This window comes from Coffea arabica, chromosome 10c (assembly GCF_036785885.1).
Source record: "Coffea arabica cultivar ET-39 chromosome 10c, Coffea Arabica ET-39 HiFi, whole genome shotgun sequence".
In the NCBI taxonomy this organism is placed as follows: Eukaryota; Viridiplantae; Streptophyta; class Magnoliopsida; order Gentianales; family Rubiaceae; genus Coffea; species Coffea arabica.
Window position 1 is genome coordinate 49,250,460 of NC_092329.1, and position 24,009 is coordinate 49,274,468.

At 36.0% G+C, this 24,009-nt stretch overlaps 2 protein-coding genes across 2 annotated transcripts; one reads left to right on the top strand and one right to left on the bottom strand.

Moving 5' to 3' along the window:
• Positions 1 to 121: 121 nt before the first annotated feature.
• LOC113714428 (protein translocase subunit SECA2, chloroplastic) lies at positions 122 to 20,972 on the top strand. Its single transcript, XM_072069063.1, has 32 exons — positions 122 to 429; positions 510 to 644; positions 770 to 839; positions 1,410 to 1,474; positions 1,645 to 1,765; positions 1,956 to 2,047; positions 3,697 to 3,762; positions 3,955 to 4,019; positions 4,097 to 4,184; positions 4,314 to 4,379; positions 4,488 to 4,603; positions 6,689 to 6,779; positions 8,354 to 8,437; positions 8,527 to 8,619; positions 8,699 to 8,794; positions 8,907 to 8,992; positions 10,710 to 10,788; positions 10,933 to 11,046; positions 11,276 to 11,371; positions 11,553 to 11,616; positions 11,750 to 12,036; positions 12,842 to 12,897; positions 15,631 to 15,748; positions 15,972 to 16,052; positions 16,243 to 16,322; positions 17,607 to 17,661; positions 17,770 to 17,839; positions 17,930 to 18,119; positions 18,215 to 18,338; positions 18,738 to 18,812; positions 18,892 to 19,085; positions 20,219 to 20,972. The coding sequence occupies exons 1-31, from the start codon at positions 220 to 222 to the stop codon at positions 19,051 to 19,053; spliced, it is 3,195 nt and encodes a 1,064-aa protein (XP_071925164.1). The 5' UTR covers positions 122 to 219; the 3' UTR covers positions 19,054 to 19,085; positions 20,219 to 20,972.
• LOC113723413 (amino-acid permease BAT1 homolog) lies at positions 20,031 to 23,705 on the bottom strand. Its single transcript, XM_027246496.2, has 7 exons — positions 23,552 to 23,705; positions 23,221 to 23,400; positions 22,920 to 23,039; positions 22,395 to 22,586; positions 21,383 to 21,688; positions 21,081 to 21,263; positions 20,031 to 20,672 (listed from the first exon to the last, which is right to left on the bottom strand). The coding sequence occupies exons 1-7, from the start codon at positions 23,639 to 23,641 to the stop codon at positions 20,181 to 20,183; spliced, it is 1,563 nt and encodes a 520-aa protein (XP_027102297.2). The 5' UTR covers positions 23,642 to 23,705; the 3' UTR covers positions 20,031 to 20,180.
• Positions 23,706 to 24,009: the final 304 nt, after the last annotated feature.

The following is a 24,009-nucleotide window of genomic DNA, read 5'->3' on the forward strand; positions in this document are numbered from 1 at the left end:
TTGATTATAAGAAAAAAGCCTAATATTTGCAATTTTGGTTTGAGAACTTAAAAAAAAAAAAAGCACTCTGGGCAAGAATTCCCTCTTGTTGTGTGATATCCTTTCCTTCCCTTTTCTTCAATCCAAACGCTGCGTTAAGGCTCGTGAGCTCCAATTTCAAACTCAGTGATAAATACTAGCATTCTAAAACCTCCGAACCAAAAACCCCCACCACAGAAAATGCCCACAACAGCCTCCTCCTCCGCCACTCTAATCCCACTAATTCAGCTCCACCACCACCGCAGCGGCGGCGGCGGAGGCTCCAAAATTAGAACTCTCTTCTGCTCAAAACCCCTTGCTTTCCCTCACCTCCTTATATATTCTCCTTCTCGTTTGGGACTTGGCCGTTCCAATGCCTTTCCTTCTCCTGTTATCTATGCTTCTTTCAAGGTATGAAATAACTGATCAAAACTTCTCGAAAGTTTGAGAATCCTGTTGATTGACATGCTTTTTTATTTTAAAATTGACAGGAAAATATTGGGAAGATTAAAAAGAAATGGTGTGACTTAACCAGCTTGAATTATTGGGTAGTGGGTGACTATTACCGCCTTGTCGATTCAGTAAACTCCCTCGAGCCTCAAATTCAAGCGCTTTCTGATGAAATGGTTGGTTTCATTTTTACTGTAATCAAATTCAGGATTTATTGTCATTTTCATTTGCAGTATCTGTTTGGTGTTCGAGTTTAATTACAGTGGTTATTACTGTTCTTATTATCTGTTGATTTACGTAGCTGAGTGCAAAGACTGTGGAGTTTCGGCGGCGGTTGGAGCAAGGAGAGACGCTAGCTGACATTCAAGCAGGTTTTCAAAATTTTGGTTTAAGATGTCTTGTATGAAATTGAATAGTTGTTAATTAAATTTACTTATGATGCTTGAAATTTTACGCCACAAAGTTCAATTCTTTGAATTGAAAAAGATTCACAATTTGCTAACTTTCCGTGGAGCGAATGACATTCAAGTCTAATTTGGAAACATTATTGTGTTTTGTTTAACTCTTTTCGTGTTTACATCCTAGTAAAATTTTTGAAAAGGGTGTACTTGGATGTCTATTGGACAAAAGGAGGCAAAGTTTTGGGCATATCTACAGAAAAAAGTGTACATTTGGGGTAAAAGTCAACAAAATTACGATCATCTCATGCATCAAGCAACTAAGTGCACCCTTTTCACAAATTTTCCTGGACACAAAAGAGAATAAAATATTTTCAGATATTACTTTATTTTATCTCAATATCTTTCAGCTAATTTGTAATTACATGATCCTGTATCTCTTTAATGACGTACTTCTAGTTTTTAACTTCACGTCTTGAAATTTTTGAAAACCTTCGTTTGGCAGTTTATTTGTTTTACTGGAAATTTTGTTTTGGTTAACAGAAGCTTTTGCCGTTGTTCGCGAAGCTGCAAAAAGGAAGCTTGGAATGCGGCATTTTGATGTTCAGGTCTTCCTATACCTGTTGCCCCTTAATGTTTTTTCTTGCACTAGGATGTACTTCATTAACGTTCACTAGTCTAACCTTGGAGTGGTAACTTTATGCATAGTGATGTGTACTAGATAAATTATTTCGATTCTGTGTAACTGTAATCATCACTATTTTTCTTAAAATGGCAGATTATAGGTGGTGCAGTGCTTCATGATGGGTCTATTGCAGAGATGAAAACTGGGGAAGGAAAGACGTTGGTGTCCACATTAGCGGCCTATCTCAATGCCCTTACAGGCGAGGGTGTTCATGGTATTTTTTCTCCCAGCAGTAGTTACTCTAAGTAAATAATGGATAGGCAAATTTTCAAGGTTATAAAATGTTTTTTGAGAGATTTTGTGCATGCTTGGAGATGAGAAGAACCATTGACAGCTTGAGTTTTGTTTGTGCGAGTGCATTTTTTTTTTATCACCTTCATCATTGCTTTTATCTCTTTTGGCAGTGGTAACAGTTAATGATTACCTGGCTCAACGAGATGCAGAGTGGATGGGACGCGTTCATCGGTTTTTGGGTCTTTCTGTTGGTCTTATCCAAGTAATTATTTATCACAAGTTATCAATGCGCAAATATTCTATTTTTATCGTGCATCCTTTCATGGCAAACAGCTACAGTTAAATAGGTTTGAGTGTCAGTCTAAAATTCTTTATTCTGGAAATTAATTAAGTGAAACTCAAATATCACGGAACTTGAATATGTCTTTTATTTTGTACTTTACCATCAATGTTGTAAATTTTTTTTCCTATGCTTCAATGGATGGTCAGAGTGTCTTGATATGCAGGTTTGTTCTCAAAAAATATTTTTGATGAGATGCTGGTTGCTTGAATGTGTTCCAACTTTTTTTGATTTTCAAGCATTTGGCTAATGTTTGTCATTAGCTACTGCTTCAAAATGGATGAAGCATTGTTGATAACAAATAAATACGTGTTTATGTTGTTGCTCGCATGGTTCTATCGATCTTAAAGCATATATGCATATCTCATCTACACATGCTTGTCCATATGAACATTCTAATGCATTCTTTTTTTTTTGGAAAAAATACACTTAGAGCATTCACATTTGCATATTGCTTTAGAAGTAATTGTATGTGTTTTAAGCATTATATACACTATATATGCTGTACCTAGGGGTATGCTGGAGTTAATACATTTGAATTTGAATATTCTAAATGCAGGTTGATCTTAAAATCTTAAAATGTTTGTTGTCAAACACTACATGCATGCAAATCTGAACATTTAGGAGTCAAGTAATAGTTGGTGGTGATTTTGTAGTATGTATACAGTAGTTCTTGAAATGTGCATAAAGTACAAATGTGCAAAATGGATCCCTAGAAATTCATTATCCTTTTGAACTTGAAACAGCCTATTAAGTGTAGACACGTTTTTGATGGTGGCTTATTGGTATGTTGGATTTGGAGATATGCACATGGATAGGACTCGTCCATGACACATAAGATCTGTTTGGATGTTGCTTCTTTTTAGCCTGCAAAACTGATTGCCTCCAGGACAGCCTGGACATGCATCTGGCATATTCTTGACATGGAGAACAAAAAAAGACAACTTACTGAAACTATATAAGAAGAAATTTTGAGAGCAGATAAATCTAAGTAATGCTGCAAGTTTCAGCAAGTGAAGGACTTTCAATTACCTGGAATTGATGTTTTGGAAGCCAAAAATAGTAGCATTATTTGATCAATGTCATGGTTACCTTTTCCTCTACTTCACTGCAACTTCTCCATGTTTCTCCTCGTCACTTTTTGTTTTCCCCTGTTCTTTTGTAATTTCCAAATTTCTGTCTCATTCTCCTGAATCTAAAAAGTCTCTGCATCCTTTACCATTCTGACTAGGGTATTTTTATGGGCAACCTTTATTTTGCTTTTATTAATTGCTGATACTTTAGTACATGATTGTTGCCAATGCGTTCTCTCTTAATTTTCTGAAAAGAATCTGGGTTGTCAATTCCATCATGGCTAGTTTCACTTGCTCGTTTTAAAAGCAGATGTTTTTGGAATGATGTCTAGCTTCAATAATCAAGCTCCTTTGTTAGTCTAAAACATGTAACTTCCAAGTTTTAATGCTGTTGCTGAAATGAAAAAAGAAACATTTTTAACTTGTTTTATTTGGCAATCATTGAATATGAACTAATTTCAAATTATGGCCTCTTTCCTTTTTCACTTCATGTCTTAGAGACGGATGACAGCTGAGGAAAGGAGATCAAACTATGGCTGCGACATAACGTACACCAACAATTCAGTAATTACTTCTAATTCTTTATACTTCCCTCCCTGTGTCTTATTGTCTTTAGTGCTGCCATGGTTGCTTATTGGGCTACTTTCAGTGGTTAATTGATGTAGCTGACTGAAGCAATGCATTTCTTTCCATGTTTCTTTAAAAGTTTTCATTCCCACTATCCCCATCTATTTGTCCACTTGACTCATTTGCCAGGAACTTGGTTTTGATTATCTTCGAGACAATCTAGCCAGTAGCAGTGACCAGCTTGTGATGAGATGGTAAACTTGATTACCTTCACTCTGTGATGTTTCTGGCTGTTCTATTGGGTAATTTGAATTTATTCTCTCCAATTTAGGCCAAAGCCCTTCCATTTTGCAATAGTTGATGAAGTTGATTCCGTGCTCATTGATGAGGGGAGAAATCCTTTGTTGATAAGTGGTGAGGTAATTTTGATATTGTTTTGTTGCTTGATTAGAATGTGCCATTCCAAATCCTCTGCTTCATTGTTTTTTCTGGGGTATTTTGGTAGTTGAGTTATCTGTTGATAGAATCTTTGTGATTCTGCATTTCAGGCAAATAAGGATGCTGCTCGATATCCAGTTGCTGCCAAAGTGGCTGAGCTCCTCATACGTGGCCTTGTAAGTTGAGTTTTCTAGCCTTTTTTCTTGTGCTAGGCCAAGAGTTTTCTTTTGGGTCGCTAAGATCTTGCTGTTATATGATAGAATAAGATTTTCTTGTGTTGACAGCATTATAACGTGGAGCTTAAGGATAATTCTGTGGAACTGACTGAAGAAGGAATTGTGCTAGCTGAGATGGCTCTTGAAACAAATGATTTATGGGATGAGAATGATCCTTGGGCCAGGTGATGTTGGTTTTCTCAAGTGGAAGGTCCAACTAACAAATAATAGCAATTGACGGTACAACTTGTATTATAAAAGACTACTACATACAACTAATATAACACTTGTTTGACGCTTACGAATCACACGTCCAAAGACTTGACTTTTGAGCTCTAACTCTTGAATGGTTTGGAGGCTTCACCTTCCCAAAATGCTATTTATGGAGGACCCAATCAGCTATGACTGTGGCATTGATAATGCTACATCACTCTCTCATTTGCGCCACAGCTTGAAGTGGCAATTCTTGTTGCTTTTAATGCCAACTTGTGGACTTTTCTGAACAAATTGAGATGAATCTAAATGAATCCTTGGAATTATCTAGAGCATTTGGTGAATCCCAGCAGACCCCTTCAGTGCCTGTTTTCTCTTGTGCTGCTAGAATCTTCTTCTTTCATGTAACTCGTGTCCACTCTAAATTCTTTACATTTATGTTTGAAAATTTCATCTTTTATGGTGACTTTGGACAACTTATCATCCAAAGTCTCTTCAATGGTAACAAATTCTCCAGCTGTGCTGTTGTTGGTTGTTTAGGCCATCCGCGGGTTGCTGCAACAAGATCCTTGAATTCCAGTCTTAAGCCGAGGATGATAATTCTTCTCATTTTTGTCTCATTAATTTCATTTTCAGTATCTAATTTTATATTCCTTTACATAAAGTTTTTACTTTAGAAAATGTTGACTTTCAGTGAGGTATCACTATGAAAAAGTGGCTACTAGGATCCCATGTTCCTTGGTGATGTCACTCAGTTTATCCTTTGCAGTTGCTCATCTTCTATTGCAACTGTCAGTGCATATGTGGCCTTTCCACATTTTCTGTTCCATTCCTTGGGAGCATATTGTTGTCACTTGGTGGTGTGGTGTTACTGCCACCAATTATCTCTCACAATTCTTTGCCAGTGAGATAATATCTCATCCTGGGTGCTGCAATTCCATAATTGCAGTTTTGAGCTTCTTCACATCAGTTAATGAACGGCAAAATCTGTCATAACTCCTTGGTGTGTCTGGCACTAACCAAGTGTCCCAGACTAATCATTGTCACAATCCCGGACTGTGTCTTGACGAGAGCACCTCGTATCTTGTTCAGTGGTTCTTGACTGTTCCCTAGAGATTATTAAATCAAATAAGTTGATCCTTAGATTTGAGATTCATGTTGGGATGAGAACAGAGTTGAAAAGTGTTCCTTTTGTCCACACTTTTCGTAATATAATTTTTTTTTTTCACATTTCTGCTTATGAAGAATATTCTCTTCTAAGTTTTGACTGAAGATTCTTGCAGTTAGTTAACGTTAGATTTTGGTTATGTTGTTGCCTGTTGTTTTAGTAATGTAGTTACGAGCATTCTAGATTCTTTTTTCTTTTGAATTCAGAAATTATAGTGCTGATTATGATTGGTTTTTTTAAAGCATAAAGGAAACAATTGTCTTCGAAATCATTGTTCTCATCACTGGATCAATAGAATAAATTAGGCTGCATGTACTTGCTTTCTTCCTGGAATTTACTTGTTTGCAATAATGAAACTATAAATGTGAGAAATTTGGTGTAAGTTGATTGGAAACCAGCATTAACTTTGAAAAATTTTTGTTTTGGAAACTAGATTTCATCTTTATTTTCATAAGCTTAATTTGTTTATAAACTCTTTTTTTGGGGTTAATCTTAAGAATGGCTAATTATAATTTAAGCTTCTTTGTGGTTCAGCTGCGGAGTCAGTTCAAAAATAGACTGTCAGAAAAATTATGATAGTCAAAATCCAAGTTCAATGGTGTGGTAGAATTTGAGAGAAGGAAAGCTGCTTTTGCCCATTAAAGAATTCAATACGAACTTAATTGTGTTAATCCGGAAATTCCTATCACATTTTCTTTTGGCTAGCAATGCCCCTTTGGTTGCTTTCATTCCTTCACCTCTTGACATAATGCATAACTCCTTCGGTAGGTTATCATATTATCTTATGCCTAGCAATGCTTCTTTGGTTGCTTTAATTCCTTCACCTCTTGACATAATGCATAACTTCTTGGGTAGGTATCTTGACATTATATGGCTATGAAATGTTCAGATTTGTGATGAATGCTTTGAAAGCCAAAGAGTTCTACAAGCGAGATGTTCAATACATTGTTAGGGATGGGAAGGCTCTTATAATAAATGAGGTATTATTAGTGTCTGCCTTTTCTCTCTTTTTTTTTTGTTGTAATTTGTCACTCCTCTGTAGTTTCAGTTATTAGCGTACTAGTATATATTTTAATTTTGTTCCCTTCTTCCCCTTTCTGTTAGTAGAGAATGGCTAATAATATAGACTGCTGTTGGAGGATTCTTCTTAATAAGGTGTTACTGGAGCATAATCCAGGAAGTTGAGGAATAATGTTTGAATAACCTTTTTATACACTGTCATTGTATAATTTTTTTTTTTTAACACTAGCAGGTTTAGATCATGCCACATAATATGAATTCAAATTTGAAATTCAAATCATGCACATGTGGCATACATCCAAAGTTGCTAGTGTAAAAAAAATCACTACACTGTCAATGCATAAAAAGTTAATCCATAGTTTTAATGGCTGTTCCTGTTAGTGATTTACTCATTCAAGATTTCTGCAGTTTATGCATGGAGTAAGTTTTAGTGATGCGTACAAACTAATTTGTAATTGATTGTACTGAAAATAAGAAAGAAGATAGTTGAATCTAGGACATGACTTGAAATACTGGGATTGTCCAATAGGTTAAGATTGCTTGAACCTCATATAGATGTATCCTTTTTTTGTGCACAAGAAAACATGTCTTGTATTATTCTTCTTGACAAGATATCTTGCCTAGAAAGGCTGGATGAAATGTGTCATAACTAAGTGTTTGCCAGAAAATTACAGGATGCTCCATTTTGATAATGAGTTCTTTTGTAAGGATTTTTCTCAATTTGTTGTTCAAGTTGCCCATCTTGATAATGAGATGCAGTCCTATCAATTGTTTTACATTACATTTTGGTAAATATAATGTGTCATGGTCAATTATTATCAGTTATAAATTCGTATTAGGAAAGCATTGTGCTTTTGCATTACTTTTTTACCTTAATTTTAGGGAAAAACTGTAACCTAATTTTCCAGTCTTGAAGTTTCAAATAAGAAAGGTTTTTTCCACCCCCTCCCCTTTCTGAGTTTCTATGCAATAGTTAACATCTCATGACAATCAGGCTAATATGGTTGGTGGGAGGAAGTTGGAGATTTAGCTGATAGGTTTAGAAGCAACCCAATACTGGAAGCAATAGCTTTGATCTGTGTTGGGCTGTGCTACCAAACTGAAGTAGTATCGTGATTAGGGTAAGAAAAGATTTGAAGCTAGCTAAAGCTTAAGCCAAAATCTATTCCTGAGTGCTTAATTTTTTGACCATCAATGATGTTTTACAAGAATTACACTTAGACCATGTTAATTCTAGCTCGTATTAACTGAAGGAAATTTCAGGTTATATTCATGTAGAACTGTTCTCAAAATTATTATTATTATTTTTAAAATAAAACCCATTTGAACTTCATTCACAATGATGTTAGTTAAAACACATCATAACATCCAAAATGACTTTTTATCTGGTAGTTATAAAATGTATCATCCATGAAGAAGTGTGAGTTTTCAGAATATGTTTGACAAAAATGTTGATGCATAAAAGATTTTTTTTTAAAACTTTTTTTTTTAAATTCATTTCTGATAGAAGCAATCATTGCTTTTTTGTCTGCAGTTGACAGGAAGAGTAGAAGAGAAAAGACGATGGTCTGAGGGGATTCATCAGGCTGTAGAAGCTAAAGAAGGCGTCCAGATACAGGTAACTTGATGTCTAAATGTTGCTTGCTTATTAGGCTTATGATCACATACGTGTAACTTATCCTACTGTTGATGTTGAATGTTTGATAGGCTGATTCAGTGGTTGTAGCACAAATCACATATCAGTCACTATTTAAGTTGTATCCAAAGCTCTCAGGGATGACTGGGACAGCAAAAACTGAGGTAGAAGGAATTGGGGTTTCATTTGTAGTGTTCAGTTGCTTTTGTGATACCATGTAAAATTTCCTCTCATTTGTTGCAGGAGAAAGAATTTTTGAAAATGTTTCAAATGCCAGTTATTGAGGTGCCAACGAATCTGCCAAATATTCGACTAGATTTACCAATTCAAGCTTTTGCTGTAAGATACCAACTGTTTTTAAATTGATTTTTGTTAAGTAAGTTGTTCCTTCAGTAACAGAAGTAGTCTGTCTATTTGTCTTGATTATTGCTTGAGATATACATGGTTTCAGACTGCACGAGGAAAATGGGAATATGTTCGTGAAGAAGTTGAGTACATGTTTGGACTGGGTCGTCCTGTTTTAGTTGGGACTACTAGGTACTTTTACAGCAGTATTCTTTTCATGTCTATTCGCTCGATCATCTTTTAATTAATTCCCTCCCTGCAATTTCCTGCTTTTCTGGTAGGCTTCTTTTGTAACTATTTTATTCACACATGGTTTCGTCCTGTGAAAGCCTAATTGGGCCTGAGTAAAAGAACTAAAAGTAGATTTTTTTCAAAGAAACTTCTGGCGTTCTTCAGCGCATTGGCAGACAGATTAACCTCAAATTCAAACAATTTCTGGTCTTCTCTGCTCTAGAAATCTATACAGAGAACATCTGACGTGGGTTGACGCCAAATTTCCTTTTCATATCATATCAGAACAGACAGACAAATTTGTTATGAAACATTTATGCTGTAAACTTTCCGGGGCTTTCATGAACAGCTATCATTCAAGCTTGTTCTATTAGTAAATTAATCTAGCACAACCGTCGTGTTTAGCTTAATTATTAGTTTGATTGAACATGAGTTTGTACTTGAATGCTCATCTATGTATCTCAAAATTGGTACAAATACACTAAGTCTACAGCAAGTGCTACACTTGACTCTCTTTCTGCCCCCTATGTCTAACTCTCATCCGTGCCTCTTTCATCTTTTACTACAGTTTAACTCATAGATTATAAATATTTGTAAACCCATGCCTCATTTGTCAACAGATCAGTCTTCTGTGTTGCTTTTCTGTGTCTCCTAACCATTGCCTTCATGCAACATCAATGGCTACCTCTTGTAGCATAAATTACACAAAATTGTGCATGTCATGGCCCTAACACTTAGAGTTGGATTTTGATATTTAGTAGTCAGTTTATCTTGATATCAGAAGTGATTACAAGGTCTACCCTCCCTGTTTATTTTATCTTATTAATATCTTGTACTTCCCCTTAAGAATGGAGTACCTTCTTCCCACCATCACTGGTTATGTAGGACGGTGGGGAAGGAATAATAATAATGGAAGCTACTTAATGAACTTGAAGATTGTAGGTAGTAAGAGATTTAAACTGACTATGAGCATCATGACTTAAAAGTATGTTTGCTTTCACAGTCATATGTAGCAAGTGATGTTTTTATATTTATAGCATCAAGTGACATTTTTAAATTGTTTGCTTTCTAAGGTGTCAGATTTAAAGTTTGGTTAGACTTAAAAGATGACTGACATTATCTTTCAGCCATTGTTGTGAAAAATTAGTTTTGTAGGATGTGTTGTTCTTCATTTTTAATGAATCTTATTGATTTTTTATGTTATTCATTTGAAGTTGGTGACTAATGTGTCTAAACCATTTTTATTGGCCTTAAGGAATGCTTCCTTGTTTCCTCTGACCTTTACATTTAGCATTTGACAGTTCTTATATTGTTCTTTTTTGTTATACCATGCCCAATGCTTTGATTTGGATGCAGTTCTTATGAACACATTTCTTTTGGTCATTAGAAAACGGTGTTGTTAAAAGTAGAATGTAGGAAGCCAGTATATGGAGCACGATCCTGTTTAAGTAATAATTTATGGGTATGTTATGCCCTATCCTCTCACCAACTTCATGCATTCTTTTGGATCTTTGTGTAGCCATGATACGTATTGTTCTTTGATATTCTCAAGTGAGATGCTGGTTTACTTCCATTTTTAGTTCTTAACAAATTCTCCATTCATCATCCAAATTTTTTATAGTGAATCTTTTGAAGGCCAACATCTGTGATCTTATATGCTTATGCTTTTGTATTACAGTGTTGAGAATTCTGAATATCTTTCTTCTTTGCTGAAGGCAAGGAAAATTCCACACAATGTTCTCAATGCGCGACCAAAGGTGTATTAGTTAGTGACTCGCTGGATTTTCTTTCAAGTTATTCAGCTCTATTACGGCTTTGATTTCCTTTTTCTAATAGGATTTGCCTATTCGTTAATCTTTAGTTTTTAATAGGATTTGACTTCATGTTCTATCACTTTGCAGTATGCTGCTAGGGAAGCTCAAATTGTGGCCCAGGCTGGGAGAAAATATGCAATAACCATATCTACAAATATGGCTGGTAGGGGAACTGACATAATCCTGGGAGGAAACCCAAAGGCAGGTATCTTTAGATAGTTTATGCTTCTTCTTAGCAAATCAAAGTCAAGCTGGGGATTTGGGGTCATAAGATTATTTGTTATAGTTGGTGCATGAAGGAAGGGTTGGTGGTGAACTCATTGCTTTTTGTTTCCTTGGATGGTGAATTGTGAAAAAGATTTATTGGTTTTGAGAACTCTTCTATTCTGTTTCATTCTTATGATGGGAGGATTTCTTGGACTTTTTAAAGATGCTTGCAAAAGAAGTACTTGAAGATAGCTTGCTTTCTTTCCTGACAAAAGATGCTCCTGATGTTGAAGTATATGGAGAGCCAAGCTCAGAAAAGGCAAGTTGTTTACTTTTACTTAACAAAGAAAAGCAACTTTCTTAGTTCTGCTAGGAACTGGTATTTGAGAGTAACCTTGTGGATGAGGCTTCATCCACTAGGAGGTTTGGATGAGTCAGCTGGAAGGTGGGTAGGCAAGGCCAAGAGGCTGATGTATTAGATTCTCTTATTGTTCCTGTAGGTCTTGTCAAAAATGAAAATTGGACCATCATCACTTGCTTTGTTGGCTAAGACAGCTCTGATGGGTTGGTTTCCTCTTTCTAAGATCTTTAACTGCTGTTCCATCTTAGTCTGCATAGTTCAGAAACAGTTGTCTGTTGTCTTTATTTTATACATTTGTAATTCATAAAGTTTTGTTTGTTCTGGATGAGTGCACAGCTAAATATGTTGGCAAAAGTCAGGGTAGATGCACTTATCAGGAAGCAAAGTCAATGATTTCTGATTCTATTGAGTTAAGTCAGTGTTTGGACTCAAGAGAGCTCCAAAGGCTTGTTGATGAACAATCAGAGATGTATCCTCTTGGCCCATCGATAGCTCTTACTTATCAATCGGTTCTTCGAGATTGTGAAATTCATTGTTTGAGTGAAGGACTAGAAGTCAAAAGGCTTGGGGGCTTACATGTCATTGGGACATCTTTACACGAATCAAGAAGAATCGATAATCAGGTAAGCATGCTAATTCGACTGGAGTTTTAAGAAGAATACAAAGGGCTTAATTAGTTACCAGTAATAAAAATTATTATCTAATTCATGCATATATTCTTAAGTTTTGTACAGAAGACTCACTATATTCAACTTGCACATTTAGGCATATTGCCCATGCCATATTGCCCTTTATAACAGTTGGCTTTTTGTTTTCTTGAATTTTGAATTTTCTTACAGCCAGATTAATTTAAAATTAGTTCCAGCAAATTCCATTAGTACACTTTTTATGTTGCATTGATGGTTTGCCTTCTCTCAATAGCTTGGGTGCTTTGCTCGAAAAGCTAATGCAACTACTTTCTTTGTTTTTGAATCTGTTCATGGTCTTTTTTCTGGTTTGGTAAGAAGCCTTGTTTGCTGAATAAGTAGAGAACAAATAACTGGTTCATTCATCTTCAGTCCTTCCTTTGGAAGAAGACTCTCAACTAATTGTTTTTTTTTATGTTGGTTCTGTATGAGGGCTTCAGAATTTATACTGCTGTTTCTAGACCTTTAGTTGGTATTTATTCCTATGGAACTTGCAAAGTGATGCTAAAACTTTGAGATGCAGCCCTTGATGTCAGGATTTGCTCATGCATGACAATTTAGGAATTGCTGTACTGATGAACTATATGCCCCTCTTTCTTCGTTGGATTTGATAATTACATGTCTAATAAATCATCACGGCATTGATTGTTTGATTTTCCTTTGCATAAATTCGTCTAGGAGTACTTTTCTCCTCTGTTAGGTGCTTAAAACTTTAGCTAAGAAGGTGATTTCTTTCCTACAGCTTCGTGGTAGAGCAGGCAGACAAGGGGATCCAGGATCAACACGTTTCATGGTTAGGTAATACTGAATTGTTACTCTCATGCTTGCACTGATTATAGCTATTGCTTGATGAAAACAAAGAAGAAATTTGATGCACAAATGACATGTATACAAGAATTAAGGCACAAAGAAGACAGAAAACTCCACAAAGAAGGGACAGTGCATGAAGTGTTAAGGCACAAATGTCTACAAAGTTTTTGGTTGCAAGGCAAAATGTGGGAAATTGAAGGAAAGTTCGTTGTTTTTTTGCGTGTTTAGTTAGCAGGAAAGTTATAGAAACTTTTCTTGCATTTTTCTGCTTCTTGTGTCCTGCAAGATTTTGGAGCTATAAATGAGCTGAGCCAAGTATCTGGCTTTTGAGCTAAAATTAGCCTAAAATTGTGTTTGAGCTCGACTCAGTTATTTAATGAGCCTAAAATTGTGTTTGAGCTCGAACTTGAGCTTGACTCTAAAGAAAATCCCGAGTTTGAGCTTGACTCTTTTAACACAAACGAACCAAGCTTGAGCTCGGAAAAGCTTAAATGAGCTTGAAAATACTATACAAACCTGCAATCCACCAAATTTAACCTATTTAGTTGACCTACTAAATAAGCAAAATTTCACCAAGTACAAGAAGGTGCCCAAATACCTTACAATGCATATTCTTAAGAGTCAAGACAAGCTAAATGTACATAATCACCAAGGAATATTAGACATACTAGCTCCAACAAAGTATAAACGAGCTGTTTGCGAGCCAAGCTGAGCTCAGTTCGTGTATTATATGAGCCCAATTTAATGTTCAAGCTCAACTTGTTAAGTTTAATGAACGAGTGGGGTCGAACCAAGCTCACAAACAGATCAGTTTGTTTACAGCTCCACAACATCTGCAGGATTTTGAAGGAAAATAGTTACTTAGACACAACAATTTGAATTACTACCACTGATGATCACTAGCTTCCCAGTTTCTCTGATATTTTATATTATTAAGCTAACACGGACTGGAAAGTGACTTTTGCTTTCCTTTAGTTTGCTTTCTTGTAAGTTTGCTTTCTTGTATTTCACTTTCCCACATAACTTTCCCTCTATTAAAACAGGATTTCAACAAAATTGAAGTGGGATAAAACTATAAATGTGCTAGGATATAATTTCAAGCATTTGGAATTTATATGACCTTTTTCAGATATATTTAGGATGGTAGAATGAAGCTGCGTAGTTCCTCATTCAAGATCTAAAGTTCAGCATTTAATAGCTCATGCTGTTTATATGACCATGTCTAGGATACGTGGTTAAGAAACATTGAGGCTATTAAATCAGGTGCGAATATTGAGAGTGAATATCACTGAGCGAGCCAAGCTGAGCTCAGTTCGTGTATTATATGAGCCCAATTTAATGTTCAAGCTCAACTTGTTAAGTTTAATGAACGAGTGGGGTCGAACCAAGCTCACAAACAGATCAGTTTGTTTACAGCTCCACAACATCTGCAGGATTTTGAAGGAAAATAGTTACTTAGACACAACAATTTGAATTACTACCACTGATGATCACTAGCTTCCCAGTTTCTCTGATATTTTATATTATTAAGCTAACACGGACTGGAAAGTGACTTTTGCTTTCCTTTAGTTTGCTTTCTTGTATTTCACTTTCCCACATAACTTTCCCTCTATTAAAACAGGATTTCAACAAAATTGAAGTGGGATAAAACTATAAATGTGCTAGGATATAATTTCAAGCATTTGGAATTTATATGACCTTTTTCAGATATATTTAGGATGGTAGAATGAAGCTGCGTAGTTCCTCATTCAAGATCTAAAGTTCAGCATTTAATAGCTCATGCTGTTTATATGACCATGTCTAGGATACGTGGTTAAGAAACATTGAGGCTATTAAATCAGGTGCGAATATTGAGAGTGAATATCACTGACCTCTGACCACTATCCATTCTATTGTAAGATGGATCTCTCCTCTACTTTTCTGAAATTTCAGAGACTTCCTTCTTGGTTGGGATCACCCTTGCTATTTTTTTTTGGAAGGTTGTTAATCAAGATCACCATCAATATCTCTTGGTCTTCTTAAAATAACCATCAAAACTTTTCTGTGAAACTTAAGAAGCACAAACCAAAAACCAGTTAGTCAAGTGAACCAAGCATAGTGAGTTGTGACATGTATTAGCTTTTGTGATATAAAAGAACGATCATTTAGTAACTAATTGATACAAAGGATCTCCAAAATGTATCGGATGACACTGAAGCTAACTCTCGTGTTACTATGCGATGACAAAGTTGAGAGTTTAAAATCCTTGCTTTATGTGTGTGTGTGTGTGTGTGTGTGGCTCTCTCATCCTGCTTCCCATGCCCAAAATGGTAAGGCAAATTGGTCTTGCACTTTTTACGACTGTTTAATTGTCTTACCCATATGCAATTATTGCATACTGCAAGAAAACCAGTTTCGGCTGATTTGAGCTTTTACCGGGAGACATGAATACCAGTTTAGTTTCTGTCTTTTATTGATGTTGCTATAATTGGCTAGTGGGTTGTGGCTGAGATCGTTAATATGACCTCAAAGGTTCATGGGGCTGTATGTGTTCATTGGGCCAACTTACCTTCTTAAGGATTCTAGATTTAAAATTTGAAGATTTCCAGATTGTTTTAAAAAATTTTACTACAACCCACCTAGTTGGGTCTGAGATAAAAAGTATTTGACTGCACAGCTTGCTTGTATCAACTCTCCAGTTGTTTGAAGTACCTCAGTCTAAGGTGTCACTTCATACTACAGCTTGCAGGATGAAATGTTTAAGAAGTTCAACTTTGACACAGAATGGGCAGTGAGACTTATCTCTAGGATTACAAATGATGAGGATATCCCTATTGAAGGTGACACAATTGTTAAGCAGGTATACTTTATTCTTGCCCATTTATCTGTGCTTTTCTGTGTATGCGTATACACATCAATAGACACACACACACACACGCACGCACAGATATATATATCCACATGAATATGCATACAAATAATAGAAATTTTCCAGCTTTCTGTCTTTTCTGTAGATATAAGAACATTAAATAAATATTATAGATTGTTTTCTGTCTCATCTGAAGTTTAATCATTGTCTCCAGCTTTTGGCACTACAAATTAATGCTGAGAAGTTTTTCTTTGGCATAAGAAAGAGCCTTGTCGAGTTTGATGAAGTTTTAGAGGTAAGCATCTGAGCTTAATAGTGATGTTTTGGTACCGCTTTCAACTTAAGTGTTTTAAGCTTATTTTTTCCATAAATGCATGGTTGCAATAAGTGACATATTCCAACTTTCCCAGAAAGCAAATTTTCTGAGAATTAGAGTTGAATGATCTACAAACAATTAATCAAGAATGGCATTATCTTTTTGACAGGTGCAAAGGAAGCACGTCTATGATCTTCGGCAATCAATCTTGACAGGCAATTCAGAAAGTACCTCACAGCACATTTTCCAGTTTGTGCCTCACTATCATAAGCTTTATGGAACTTATCTTAGTGCTTTCCACATTTACGTTCTTGCCAGGGCTCGTTCTGATGCTAAAAGAAGAAAATCATATGAAAAAGAAATCTCGGTGGGCATAATTATTATAGGTTACGTGGCTGTAAAAGAGTCTACAAACTTTTTGATTTTTCATTGCAGCACAGATAATCAATGGAGCCAGTGAAGGATGACTAAAACATCAGAAGCAGGGACCACTAAGCTAATGATAGGGGCAAACTGTTTTAAAGCCATGAGTTTTCAAGAATAGCAAGGGTGGTAGTGGTGTCTTTTCTAATTTGCAGCTAATAATTTTCTCTACGCTGGACAGGCAATGATTTTAAGTTAATTTAAAAAAGGGGCTTTGGAATGATATCATTGTCGAATAATTAATCATGTTAGCTTATAGAATGCAGTTTGTCCTGTTATATATCACACTAAAATTTCATATCATGATCTAGGTTTTTGCTTATAGATCCCAATATTGTAAGTTAGAGCTCCAATAGGATATTGCGGCAACAGAGATGCCTAAAACTAGATGTTTCCAATGGAGGCCATTTTGCTATTGGTTTATTGATTTTGGTTTTGCTCATTTGAATTCCCAGTTGACTACATAGACAATGTCAGTCAGTCATGATGGAATGATTTAAGTCTATCAGGTTGGGTTTGCTTCACACTTTTGCTGGTCAATGTATGCTTTTAAGCTGAAGTTTCTGGATTGGTGCTATGAAATTGGATACGCAAATGAACACAAGCAAAGTCCATCCAGAAGTGATCGTAGAGACAAATCTAGGAAAATGAAATTGATAAGAAAACACTGTATCTTGGCACTTGAAAGCCTGTAACCTAAGATCTGCTCTATGGACTTGAACTACAGAAGAGTATGTCTTATATTTTTCACTTTTCGCTTTTTTATTTTTCTTATTTTTATTATTTTTTTACATTGATGAGAAACAATCCTTTACTAATTTCTCTGTAGTAGCTAAGCATGAGTGACCGGACAGAGATTCAGTTAAATGTATGAATGCTGCAGTTTCTAAGATATTCAGGATTTGAAGTTAAAGATTAAATTTGGGTTTGGACCTTCGGAAATGGTTAGCTGCATGCGTTCTGTAGATTTGAGTTATAATTGGTTCCTGATTTAGGTTGGAATGTTAGTTTTCCATTACAAGGTCACTTGCTTTTTTAAATTTGGTTTGTCTGATGTTGATCAACTGGTTGTCTGCTGTGTTTCTTTTCTAATGACAATGTGTCTACCAGATACATGCAAGCAGTGGTGGATGAAATTGTCTTTAAAAATGTTAATCCTCTTAAGGTAGTAAAATATCTGAGATCCACTATTTTCTTTATAATTGATAATGTTACGAGTCAATTTGTCTATTTATTTGTTTATGCATCTCCTCTTTGCTTGTGAATTTTGTAGCACCCAAGCTGCTGGTCTTTGGGTAAGCTTTTAAAGGAGTATAATGACATAGCAGAGGAGTTATTGAATGGTACTTTCATAATTTTCAAATTATTTGTCGAATTAGATATGGTGCCAGTTACTCATGAACTGATTCTCCATTTGCTTGGGAACATTGTAGACTGTTTTGCAGGGATTACGGAAGAAAGTTTTGGGAAATCACTCTCTCAACTTCATGAATTGAATTCTGTGAATATCAATGACTTTCACCTTCCAAATCTGCCCAAACCTCCTAATTCTTTTAGGGGAATCCGTGCAAAGAGCTCTTCATTGAGACGTTGGCTTGCTATATGCACTGATGATTCAACACCGTAAATCTTAATGCCTCTTTGTATTTAAGTTTTTAAGACCTCAATTTTTGGATGGAACGTAATCATTACTACTATTATGTATGTATAATGACCAGAGATGGGAAGTATCGGGCGACTGCAAATCTTCTTCGCAAGTACCTTGGAGATTTCATGATTGCTTCATACTTGAAAGTCATTCAAGCATCTGGTTATGATGCTATGTACATTAAGGAAATAGAGGTAATCTCATTATTTTACACATTGCAAACAAAATTGAAATCCTGTTTTCTATGAGAAATCTTGTTCGCAAAATCAACCAATTAGAATGTGTCCTGGCTTAGTTAATTCATGACTGAAAATCGATAATATGGATTAGAGGAAGTTGTCGAAATTTTTGAGTCCTGAGGAGCTAAAATCTTGATCTGACCCAATTCATTGTGATATGCAATATCCATTCGTGAACTCATGGACTTTTAAAGAGAAAATTAGGCTATGCTGCTCCATTCATGATTCTGTACCACAATCTGAATAAAGAAAAGTGATTTTTATGAACTCTTCCGACTGTTAATATTTTGGAATGACTTTTGATCTTTGTTATTGCTCCTTTGAAATCAATGGTACTTATTTCCTGGTTTACAGAGGGCAGTTCTTGTTAAAACTTTAGATTGTTTCTGGAGGGATCATCTTGTAAACATGAATAGGCTCAGTTCAGCGGTAAGCTACTTTCCTGTTGATTTGACATTTTTTTTTTGTTTCCTTCAGACAATGCTCTTATTAGTTGCCTTGCTTGCAGGTGAATGTCCGGAGTTTTGGGCACAGAAATCCACTTGAAGAGTACAAAATTGATGGTTGTCGATTCTTCATTTCGATGCTCAGTGCTACAAGAAGGTTAACTGTAGAGTCACTCATACATTACTGGTCATCTCCAATGGAGTCCGAAGAATTATATGTATAAATTAAAAGATGTCAATCTTACTGATTTGACAGGTTAATTTTCCCTCATTTCCTTATTTAAATTGCCTTCTTTTTCATAGTTGTTTATAAATGCTATACAACTTGTATAGGTAAACAATATTGTTGCTGGTATTTTTTTCACTCTCTGTATGCTTCCTCTTGCTTTGTTTGGGTCTTGGTTTCAACTTCTTGTGTCTCCAATTGTTACTTCAATTTGAGAAGTGGATAAATGATTCCAGAAAGGCACTGGTTTTGTTTTTCATCTTCTCAGACTGATGCCTGGGATGACCGAAATCTGATTGGTGTCACATTTCTGGGAGTCGAGATGGATTATGACATAGTTTAAAAACTTGGTTTCATGTTAGATTTCTTCAATTGCCAACATTTAGGATTGAACTGCATCAGATAATCAATTGCTTTCTTTCTGTTGAAATAGCTTTTCTTTATGGGCGACGTATAACCATCTTATAATTTCACTTAAGTAATGAAAAATGGATATCTTTAAAGCTGGGATGTTTGGTGGGTTACTTTAATGATGTTTTTTGTCACGTGTCAAATGGTTTGTCAGCATCTAATTGCCTGAACTATGTGAATCTCTTTACCTCCACTTTGGTTTGCTTCCTTTCGGAAAAGAACAAAAAGCCCTCAGAGCCGCTTCCTGTTTGAGAGATGGATTGAGCTACATGGCAGCCTCTGTTATGGTTAAATAACTATCTGCTCCGTTGTGGTTTATAAAGGTCTCTGTGGCTATGTTATGACTGCTACACTAAAACGTGGAGCACCTGGGATATGGGGGTGATTTTCCCGTTTATATTCTCTCCTGAGGCTTAAAATTCTTCCTTTGCCGTCCACTGTTATTATCTGACAATATTCTAATCCTAATTGATAAAATGTTATCCAGCTTTAAGGTGAACAGAACCTTTACTGAACGAAGCGTGGAACTTTGGGGGCTTGACTACATTACCTTTTGCAATGAAATTAACATTAAGTTATCTCTTTTTTCTATGCATTAGATTCCTTTCATGAATAACAATATATCTTTCAGGAGGTAAAAAAATTTACTTGAACTTTACTCTACTGCCTTCTGCCAATGAGAAGAATTCAAAAAATAACATAATAATGTAAACTCTAAACATCTCCATTCTGCTTGTCAATGTTTCTTACAGGTCCCTTGAACCATTTCCTGGCGTCCAAAGCCCACCACAGCATTATCAATGTCAAGGCTACAAAGAGAGCAGCGGGAGCATAGTTGAAAGTACTCCATGTAATGGGATAGAGAGTTGGCAATAGGAAGACTGAGCAGGTGTAGCATATCCACAAGAAGGCTACCAAGTACACCACCTTTCCTGCTCTGCCCATATAGAAGGGTCCTGGTTTGAATTTCTCCTCAGCCATTACCAATCTTGCGAAGATGGGGACAGCATAACTACCCACCCAGCCAACCGTGCTAATGGAAATTATAGCGCTGAAGATGACGTTAAGCTTGAGGATGGGGAGTCCAAGAAGGATAGCTATGGCTGCAGAAAGCCACACCGCATTTACTGGAACCTTATGCTGCGGGTGGAGTTTTACCCAAACTCGTGAAAATGGAATTCCTTCATCCCTTGAAAGCGCATATATCTAGGGCCAAAGAAGCAACTGTACATCAAGATATTGGAAATGACGTGCAAATGTATGTCAAACTGGTATAAAAAAGAGCCTCTGGTGTTAGGGAAACATCTGCATCCTTATTACGAGGATTGATGACAGTTTTCATTTACACCATCGGTTTTAGATGTTTGCCTGTATGTGCAGTTTTTGCCATATCTTTGGATTCTTTGCTATGGTTTATGTCTTTTACTACAACCTAGACGTAGACTCGAGGATTGAAAATGGTTCTGACTTGTACTAAGAAAATCAGGTGCATGAGCTTAGCCTAAACACTATTGAGTAGATTGTTTTGAATTGCTGTGCGCATTTAAATGAACATGCAGGCAAGCCATAGTAAAAGATTTAGTGGAATTAGGAGAATAGATGGAAGATACTGACAACTCTTGCAGCACTAGTTGTCACTGAGAGGCCACAGAAGAAGAAAGAACCCCATATAATCCAGAGAAACACTATTGCACCAGTAACATTGTGATATCTTCCATGGAATGCATCATAAATTATCTGGGCTGGTACCAGTGCTCCAGCAGTCTCATTTTTTGGATCATATAGGTAAGAAAAATCCTGAAAAGAAAAATATAGAAATAGAGATAGAGATTGAGAATTTCAGTCTCATGTATCACCAAATTTATGAAGATTTAATAAAAGCAAATTCTGATCATTTTCAGCTACTATTTGAGTACCTGGATGCTGAAGGTAAGAGCAACATTATATGCCCAACCAAAAACTGTAATGATACCAATGCAAGAAAGAATGGCAAAAGGTCCAGTTCGATCAGCTCCTTTTGTTTCTTCAGTCAAGTGAGCAGCAGCATCATAGCCATATAAACAATAATGGCTCAGAAGCACAGCCATTATAACTGCATAGGGCGCACTACCTATTCCAGTTGAATCAGATGACAACTCAAAATGAGAAAACACATAAGATGCTGGTTGTCTTGTCTGTGCCACTAGAGGAAGCATTATAATCACCACTAAACCACCAATCACCTGCATATTACAAGAAGCATAAACACTCACTAGCTAATTGTGACAAATTCTTGAGTATTCAATTTTCTTTTTCTTTGTCAACCATTAAAATCTTGTTATTCTCACTTCTTTTACGGAAATCCGTGGTTAATTTCACTTTCTGTCTCCACGGTTTCGAGCACTTTTGGTGGTTTGCTCATCTATTATAAGCTAGTGTGGTTCTATTTCTCACAAATAATGAATGTAGTTGCGCTTTATGTTCTTGAACTTTTTAGCTTATGAATGCAAATGAAGTGAGATAAATTTGGGATGATCAATTACATTTCGTCATGTAATTAAACCAGACTGAACCACTGAGCTTTCGCTCAATGGCCACCAAAAAGGGATTTAAGTCCCTCTTTGGGCTACAGGTCAGGGGTTCAAATCTCACCTGTAGTGAAAAAAAAAATTTAAAGGTGGTGTCAGAGCACCTTTTTGATCTAGCCAGGTCTGTATACCTAATTAGTCCGTTACATGGTTGATTTTATTTTGACTAATAGGTAAGTAATTAGTACTTGAAAATTTTTCATTTTTAAGCTGCAATGTGGATTCTTGAAGTCAATAAATCATTGTGACAATCCTTACAATATGCCATAATGTTGGATAAATTCTGGAGGGCTACAGTTCTTGAGTATAATAATAACAAGAGTAATACTAATAGCTTTATTGTTAGACAAGAACCGTGTACCTGCCACCAAATAGAGATTATGTTGAGGTAGGCAATTACTTTGAGAGCAAAGGAATTGAGTACTGCCCATACGAGGATGAAGAATACATATATGCCCAGGAATACACTTTTAGGAGCAAAGTATCCTCCACCCTTGTTTGTTCCACTGGACAAAAGAATGATTATTTGCAATGCTTGTGCTCCAGAATATGCCTGCCCATGAACAAAATTCGTGCACGAATACATAGATTTAGTACATAATTTGGTTTATTAGCAATGGACCATTTCTTTTTTTCTTGACAAGATTACAACTAACCAATAATGGCTTTGATCAGATCACAGATCAATACTAACAAATTAGGAAGCAAGAGTATTACATGTTGATCCGTACACGGTGGAATGAAGACTAACATTCAAATGTTGCAACAATAATTTGTTGATTATCCCTTTTCAGAAAACAAATGTCCAATTATTTGCTCAAAGAAAACGTCCAATTTATTTAATTTTGTTCAGCAACATGATGGTATCTAAAGAATGGAGTAGCACCTGAGCACCTATGCCAGAAACAAGACCAATAGTCTCGAGCCAAGCACAGCACCATGATGCAAATGGCCCCCAGCGTGGTCCGGCCAGATGTGCAGCCCAGAAGTAGAGCGAGCCAGTGGTCTATGGATTGGAATTTCCAATTGGGAAAAAAAAAAAAAAAAAAAGAAGAATAGTATGTTATATTGTTGGATGAAACAGGCCGCAGCTAATGAAAAATTTGGGATGTCATAAAAAGTTTATATTTTATTATTTTTGATTTAGTGCCAAGAACTAGGGGAAGGAGAAGGAAGAAGAAGCATACCGGAAAAGAAGAGCAAATTTCAGACATAGCAAGTCCAACAAACCAGGTGAAGAAGGAGACAACCACCCATCCCCATAACAAGGGAGCAGGACCAGCGTATAGCAAACTTTGACCATACAAGGGTGTACCAGTGAAAACTGCCATGCAAGAGAATGTTATTGCCATTGTCTTGAAAAGGCTCTGTCCAAAAAAAAAAACCCATAAAAACAGGCATCAGGAATTCATGAAAACAATTAACTGTCATCAATTGATCACCTCAAAATATAACTTCATTTTTAAAAAATTCCAGAAATTTTTAAAAAAAAGCTGTTAATAAGCAAGCTAGGAGTACCATTTCTCTCTTGAGCTCTTGCTTGTATCCAAGCTCATTGAGACGCTTTTCTCCAGAATCTATTTCCATGGCTTGCCTAGGGATGGCCATCTTCTCCCTTCTTCTGTTTCTTTCACCTAGCCATGAAGTCCAAACTGAAAGTCTTATATTTGAGGAAAAGTGGGACCATTGCAATGTATACATACATACCCTCCCTCATCGTATTTGTATATTATTCTTTTGAAGCTGCTGACATATTCAAGTTTGTAAGGTACTATATTAATTTAACTTAATTTCCTTGAGTTATAGCTTAATTACATAACTTTCATGGGTTTTTCTAGAGCTCTACTTGTGTCCATTTAAATTTGAGCATAGCTACTATAGAATGTCAGCTTGCCAAAAGTAATTTTAAAAAAATCCGCAAGTGCTATCACCATTTATCCAAAAACTCAGGGGTAGCCATTGCAATTTACCTTAAG

Bases quoted from the DNA above. Each gene is read 5' to 3' on its own strand.
- LOC113714428 (XM_072069063.1), top strand. From the start codon at position 220: ATGCCCACAACAGCCTCCTCCTCCGCCACTCTAATCCCACTAATTCAG. The intron at 8,438-8,526 runs GTAACTTGATGT...AATGTTTGATAG, and splicing joins AAGAAGGCGTCCAGATACAG to GCTGATTCAGTGGTTGTAGC. The intron at 11,372-11,552 runs GCAAGTTGTTTA...TTGTTCCTGTAG, and splicing joins GAGAGCCAAGCTCAGAAAAG to GTCTTGTCAAAAATGAAAAT.
- LOC113723413 (XM_027246496.2), bottom strand. From the start codon at position 23,641: ATGGCCATCCCTAGGCAAGCCATGGAAATAGATTCTGGAGAAAAGCGT. The intron at 22,587-22,919 runs GTGCTACTCCAT...GTTCATGGGCAG, and splicing joins TTTCTGGCATAGGTGCTCAG to GCATATTCTGGAGCACAAGC. The intron at 21,264-21,382 runs GTACTCAAATAG...TTTTCTTTTCAG, and splicing joins CTCTTACCTTCAGCATCCAG to GATTTTTCTTACCTATATGA.